This window comes from Pelmatolapia mariae, linkage group LG12 (assembly GCF_036321145.2).
Source record: "Pelmatolapia mariae isolate MD_Pm_ZW linkage group LG12, Pm_UMD_F_2, whole genome shotgun sequence".
Lineage (NCBI taxonomy): Eukaryota > Metazoa > Chordata > Actinopteri > Cichliformes > Cichlidae > Pelmatolapia > Pelmatolapia mariae.
In genome coordinates this window covers 36686082-36693599 of record NC_086237.1, presented here as the reverse complement: position 1 = coordinate 36693599, position 7518 = coordinate 36686082, and the positions used below count along the sequence as shown (strand labels likewise).

At 39.3% G+C, this 7518-nt stretch overlaps 1 protein-coding gene across 1 annotated transcript; it reads left to right on the top strand.

Moving 5' to 3' along the window:
• Nucleotides 1–3885: 3885 nt before the first annotated feature.
• Nucleotides 3886–5996, top strand: LOC134639082 (nuclear factor 7, ovary-like). Its single transcript, XM_063490120.1, has one exon. It carries the CDS (start codon nucleotides 3983–3985, stop codon nucleotides 5402–5404), a length of 1422 nt encoding a protein of 473 aa, XP_063346190.1. The 5' UTR covers nucleotides 3886–3982; the 3' UTR covers nucleotides 5405–5996.
• Nucleotides 5997–7518: the final 1522 nt, after the last annotated feature.

Below are 7518 nucleotides of genomic sequence, written 5' to 3'. Positions count from 1 at the left end.
CTTTAAACTGAGTCATATAAACTACAGTCTGCAGTGAGGTGTCACTGCCGTTTGCTGTTAACTCATCCTTGATCCTGCTTCTACTTCCTGTGTAATACGTTTCCAAAAGACACAAACTATTCAATTCAATTCAGTTCAGTTCAATTGTATTTATAGCGCCAAATCACAACAAAAGTTGCCTCAAGGCGCTTTATATTGTACAGTAGATACAGAGAAAAACCCAACAATCACATGACCCCCTATGAGCAAGCACTCGGTGACAGTGGGAAGAAACCTCCGGCAGAACCAGGCTCAGGGAGGGGCGGGGTCATCAGCTGCGACCGGTTGGGGTGAGAGAAGGAAAACAGGATAAAGACATGCTGTGGAAGAGAGACAGAGATTAATAACAGATATGATTCAATGCAGAGAGGTCTATTAACACATAGTGAGTGAGAAAGGTGACTGGAAAGGAAAAACTCAGTGCATCATGGGAATCCCCGGCAGCCTACGTCTATTGCAGCATAACTAAGGGAGGATTCAGGGTCACCTGGTCCAGCCCTAACTATATGCTTCAGCAAAAAGAAAAGTTTGAAGCCTAATCTTGAAAGTAGAGATAGTGTCTCTCTCCTGAATCCAAACTAGAAGCTGGTTCCACAGAAGAGGGGCCTGAAAACTGAAGGCTCTCCCTCCCATTCTACTTTTAAATACTCTAGGAACAAAAGTAGGCCTGCAGAGTGAGAGCGAATTGCTCTAATAGGGTGATATGGTACTACAAGGTCATTAAGATAAGATGGGGCCTGATTATTTAAGACCTTGTATGTGAGGAGCAGGATTTTGAATTCAATTCTGGATTTAACAGGGAGCCAATGATGGGAAGCCAAAACAGGAGAAATATGCTCTCTCTTTCTAGTCCCTGTCAGGACTCTTGCTGCAGCATTTTGGATTAACTGAAGGCTTTTCAGTGAGTTTTTAGGACATCCTGATAATAGTGAGTCCAGCCTGGAAGTAATAAATGCATTAACTAGTTTTTCAGCGTCACTAAGAGACAGGATATTTCTAACTTTAGAGATGTTGCACAAGTGGAAGAAAGCAGTCTTACATATTTGTTTAATATGTGCGCTGAAGGACATGTCCTGGTCAAAAATGACTCCAAGGTTCCTCACAGCCTTACTGGAGGCCAAGGTAATTCCATCCAGAGTAAGAATCTGGTTAGATACCATATTTCTAAGATTTTCAGGGCCGAGTACAATAACCTCAGTTTTATCTGAATTAAGAAGCAGAAAGTTAGCGGCCATCCAGGTCTTTATGTCTTTAAGACATTCCTGCAGTTTACTATTTGGTGTGTGTTACCTGGCTTCATGGATAGATAGAGCTGCGTGTCATCTGCATAGCAGTGAAAATTAATGCTATGTCTTCTAATGATGCTGCCTAGAGGAAGCATGTATAATGTAAACAGAATTGGACTGCTGGGTCTAGAGATGGCTTTTTGAGTAAAGGTTTAGCTACAACCACCTTGAAGGCCTGTGGTACATAGCCGATTATTAGAGATAGGTTGATCATATTTAATATTGAAGCATTAATTAATGGCAGGACTTCTTTGAGCAGTTTTTTTTAGAAAATGGGGTCTAAAACATACTCTGAGGGTTTAGACAGTAATCAACACAGTAATCGTTTTTTTATTTTATTTATTTATTTATTTATTTATTTATTTTTTTGCACAGGGAGCGGTGCAGTTGCCTTGATGAGAGAATTCATAATTGCTGTTTGAATCCTGATTTGAATTGACAACCTGATTCGATTCCTCCATCCTAATGACTGCTGCTGTGGTGAACTGCTGTAGATAATGGACCCAGACCATCCTCTGCACCTCTTACTGGACCTGCAGATAAACACTTCCTTCAACAACAGTTTCAGCTTCAATGACACAAAGATACAGAAAATCTACACCTCACACTTAGCTGAGCTTATCACTTCTTTGTGTTTTCTGTTCCATTGGCTGATGGACTCATTGTGTCATGGAAATTTCTCTATTTTATGTATTGATCACGTGTACTAACAATACCACATTAGTAATATTAATATCACTTTTATGTCTCATGTGTTTTATGTTTTACACACACAGTGGGGCATTGCAAGTTAGTGAGACTCCTCTTTATCTCCAGAGATGAGGGGAGGTTTCAAGGATGGGGCTGAAGGTATAGATACTCATCAAGTGTTTGCAGTTTATTTAAAATTTCCACAGCAATTGTCAGATGACAGTACAGTATGTTTAAATGTGATATAATTCAGTAGAAAATCAGATTATTTTAATTTTGTATTGCATGGAAATAAAAAAGTATGGCCTTGTGTAACCTGATTTTTATTTATTTTTTAAACAGAATCTTATTTATGACATGTGACAGTAAATGTTTCTATGTTGTCAGTTTCAAGTATTTCTATTCCATTTTCATTCAGTAGAAAATCCCGACCCTTCACTTGGGAACCACAGAAGATGAACATTTCACAAACACGACTACAAAGGCACAGTCACACACTAACACTGAAACAAATAATAATTTTGTAATAATATCTTTGTGATTTAATTGTATTCATCATCCACCACTGAACATTCAAATGCAGCAGAAACACACAACTACCATTAATTTTCTATCATGTCATATTAAGTTATATCAACATGTTTATATCAATTTAATTCATTATAATTGCTAGGTTTTTTTTTTACATTTTGGCTTTTATGTTTTTGTATGATGCACAAACTGGAACACCATCTGAATGACACCAACAGTGTCCTCTGGTGGAAACAAATAATACATTCGTCTTTCAGTTTATCGCGTGACTGTGATCCAAAATAAATTCTGACACTGCTAAACTGAGCTGAGATGCCATTACATGTCATATTAAGTTATATCAGTTTGGTTGTTTGTTTGTTTGTTTGTTTGTTTAATTATTAGAATTTCTGATTTCTCAGTGTCTACTGTGATTCTTTTATTTATTTATTGGTATTTCTCACACTGGTCAGTTCATCACATTTCAGTTCATGACAAACTTGGAAGTCTAGAGGTCTAAACTCTTATGCAGGTTTGAGGCCACAGCCCAGGTAGTAAAAGCAGATATTGTGTTTGGTGATTATTAATTAAGTACACCATTACAAAAGGTGAGCTCTCTAAAATAACTTTGCTTTCTTGAAGGACTGTAAGGTACAAGCTGCAAAGACGTTACATTTGTTGAGTGTAGAAACTTTCCTGAACTGTAAAGTGTTCAGAGACATTCAGAGATCCTGTGTCCCTGAACTCAAACTACTTACAGGACGTACTCAGTTTACAGTAATACTAATGGAATCTGGTCAAATGAAATTTACTTTCTACTTTTTACTTTTTTTACTAGGGGGCAGGTGTCATAAGAATTTATTCTTTTTTCTGCTCCTTTTCATGCATGGAAACAGTGTTACTTTAATTGAAAGGAAGATTGTGTATGGAAAATTAATTATTGCTGTACCATGTGTGAAATAAATAAATAAACTTCACTAGTACTTATTTAGTTTATAATAAGCATGTTTTCCTTGATGATTAATTATTTGAATAAATAAACTTTTCATTATGTATAATTCAGTTGTAATTTACTCAAAATTATTTAATTTTTAGATGATTATTATCATAATACTTTTTCACAGTTTCCCCTTCTTTGTGTCGGTTTTATATTCTGTTTAGTTAAACAAAAAAACTTGGAAAGGTCACCAATTTTTACATTTTCGCTTTTGTGTTTTCTTATGGAACACGAACTGGGAACTATCTGAATGACTCTGACAGCGCCCTCTGTCGTTTACAAATATTATGTGGGTGTTTCAGTTTAACACGTGATCCATGAAAATGAAAGTAAATTCCGACACTTTTGAACTGAGACGCCATTACACGGAGTCAGATCTCTGCTGAAACGTTTGCAGGATTTTACTCAGAAAGTTCAAGAGACACTAATTTGGTGAGTTAAAAAAAATTTTAAACATCAAATGGCTGAGAAACTCGGACTTTTTGAAGATTACCTGAACTGCCATGTGTGTTCAGAGACTTTCAAAGATCCTGTGTCTCTGATCTGCAACCACAGCTTCTGTTCAAGCTGCCTGCAGAAATTCTGGGAACAAACTAAAAACACAAACTGTCCCATTTGTAAAAGAAAATCTTCAAAGGATCATCTTCATGTAAACTTTGCACTAAAAAAACTTGCTGATTCATTTGCTGGGAGACAGAAATATGGATCATCTGAGACAGAAAGAGGGGAGAAGAAATTAACAGTGGTGTGCAGCAAACATGAGGAAGTGCCAAAACTGTTCTGTGTGGACGAGCAGAGAGCTGTGTGTCCTGTGTGTGACTTTTCTCTCCACCAGAGTCACAAAGTGGTTCCTGTAGAAGAAGCAGTCAGTGACCTGAAGGAGCAGCTGAAATCTGACTTAAAGTCTCTGCAGGACAAGAGGAACAAATATAAACAATTGGAGAAAACATACAATGAAGTGATTCAACACTCCAAGAAACAGCTGTTGTCCACAGAGAGGAAGATCAGAGCAGAGTTCAACAAGCTCCAGCAGTTCCTGAAAGAGGAAGAGGAGTCCAGACTGGCAGCTCTGAGGGAGGAAGAGGAGCAGAAGGGGAGGACTATCAGCAGAGAGATGAAGATGATTGAGGAGCAGATCTCCTCTCTGTCAGACAGCATCTCTGCTGTTGAAGAAGAGCTGCAGAAACACAGCGTGCCATTCCTCAGCAGTTATAAAGACACTCAGAGCAGAGCCAGAGCCCAGAGCTCAGTGTCAGATCCACAGCTGGTCTCAGGAGCACTGATAGATGTGGCCAAACACCTGGGCAACCTGTCCTTCAGAGTGTGGGAGAAGATAAAGGAGAAGGTCCACTTCAGTCCTGTCATTCTGGACCCAAACACTGCAAACATCTATCTCTATCTGTCTGATGATCTGACCAGTGTGAGACAAGGAGACACAAAGCAGCAGCTTCCTGATAATCCAGAGAGATACACTAACTATTTCAATGTTCTGGGCTCTGACGGCTTCAGCTCAGGGAAACACAGCTGGGACGTGGAGGTGGGAGATCATCCTCACTGGCTTGTGGGTTTAGTTAAAGAGTCAGCTAACAGGAAGGAATCGAGTTTGTCTTCACCAGAATGTGGAATCTGGTGTTTAGCACATAAAAATGGAAGATACTACCATGGTGATGGTCAGACTGTGACAGTGAAGAAGAGTCTCCAGAGGATCAGAGTCCAGCTGGACTATGACAGAGGGGAGGTGTCCTTCTATGACCCTGAAGACATGACTCACATCTACACTTACACGGACACTTTCACTGAGAAACTCTTCCCATTTTTTTATATTGGAGAGGCGGGAGATGCCAAAACCTCTGATATGAAAATCTGTCAGACTGAGATTTGACTGTAAAGTGATTCTTTATTTTAACTGTTTTTTGTTTGAAGCAGGAGGCTTCATTTTAGGAAATTATTAATCAAACTGTCTAACTTCATTATCAAGTTGTATTTTATTTTGTTGAACTAATTGAAATATTAGCAATTGAATGAAACCAAATCAACTGTCATGGTCCTCAGTCTGCCGACTCAGTGTTTTGTGTTTCTTTATGCTTTTGTTTATTCTGATTATGTATTCCGTTATGATTTGCCATTTGTTAGGTTTCTGTTCTGTGCCTGCCCTGGTCCCACTTCTGTGTTCCCTCTGTCTGTCTATGCCGGTGTCACACTGTCTGCTTGTGAAACTGTCTGTTTAGTTCAGTGTCTTGTCTGGTTCTGTGTCTGAGTTTCCTGTTTTATTCTGAAGGTCTCTGTCTCATGTGAGTGTGTTCACTTTACGTTTCACCCTGTCCCGTCAGCTCTGATTTCTCCCAGGTGTTTTGCCCTCCTGTCTCTCATCCCCTGATTACTGCTTTGTGTATTTAAGCCAAAGGCGTCGATTTGGCGTGGACGGCACCAATATCCAGTGATTATTGAATTGTCCCCACCAATAATTTGATCTCTTCGAGTAAAGAAAAACAAACCCGATAGAAAGAAAAAAACGATCTGTCAACATCTCATTCATTTCGGTGCAGAAAGAGTTAAATTACGTTCTCTACTGGAGTCCTACCATGTGACAAATATGGCCAATGTGATTGGCTGTGCCTTTCAGCGAGCTCTATTTAGTTTTAGCAGCGGCAAGCCTGCGCTGCAAGGAGAAGAGGACGGCAGCAAAAAGGAAGAACCTGGATATAAGAAAGTATTTTTCAAAGAAACCTGTAAGTCACTTAAAGTCAAGTTCACTCATAAAATGTGTTCGTCATAATAACGTTACAGGCAATACCAGGCCATACATGCCAACCCTCCCGATTTTTCCGGGAGAATCCCGAATTTCAGTGCCCCTCCCGAAAATCTCCCGGAGCCACCTTTCTCCCCAATTTCTCCCGATTTTCCACCCGGACAACAAAATTGAAAAACCATATCCTAGATTGGCCCAGCCAATTCCTGTTTCCAACAATAGCTGCTACTACTGCAGCTACTTAGTATTAAAATTATTACTCGTATTACTCTTTCTGGGTCGCGAAATAAACTTTTAACATATTTTCAGGCGAGAGTGTAGGTGTGTAAACTTCAAATAACTTAAACATGTTATTGTTTGGCCTTTTTCAGTGTTTTATTTGTTCGTGAGTAAATCGGTTTGGCTGAGATTAAAGTTATTTGATTAGATTTGATTAAATAAAACTTTATTAATCCCTCGGGAGGGTTCCTCCGGGGTTTTCACACAGCTGAATAAATGTCAAACAGAAAACTGATTAAACAGAAGTGTGAGATGGTCGAGAATCTACGCAAGCGTCCGGTTATATTTTATTTTATTTAGACAGCAAGGAGCAGACGGCAGAGGTGACGTAATTATGAAGGCTAGACCCCCCAATTTCACAGTCGCTCATTTCCGGTCTACCCGGCCCACTTAGATCGCGATGGCCGGGTCCTCAGGTGAACGCAGCCTCTGAATTTGGACACCCCCGGAACAGGCCGGTGACATTTAACTCATTTTTTTCTAATAAGTAAACACTGTAAAAAAAAAAAAAACCTTTGAATGTCTCCCTAATTCTCAGGTCTCAAGGTTGGCAGGTATGTGCTAGGCTTTGGCCCACATCAGTCTAAAACTGTATGTAACCATGAAAAAAGTGTTGCCATGTCCACCAGGACAGTATAGTATAGACAGTATAGTATAGACTCCTTCACATAGTGGACATTGAGTTGTTGTGTGGGGCACCAGTAGTCCATGTCTGTTGCTGTAACAGTAGTTCATGTTTAGAATAAAAAGCCACTGATTTGATCGGGGCAATAGTGCCTAAAATGTTGCATAATTTTGCTGAGAGATCTTTTACTTTGTGGTGATCTTAGATGAGTAGTTTTATGGACAAAACCCACCAGGTCATTCAGTGTTCCCTTAGTACTAATGTGTAAGAGATGTTGGTGTACTATAACTGAAGTAATGTTGTTAAGTCCTTAAAGTCATATTCTTTTATTGTCATGACTCTA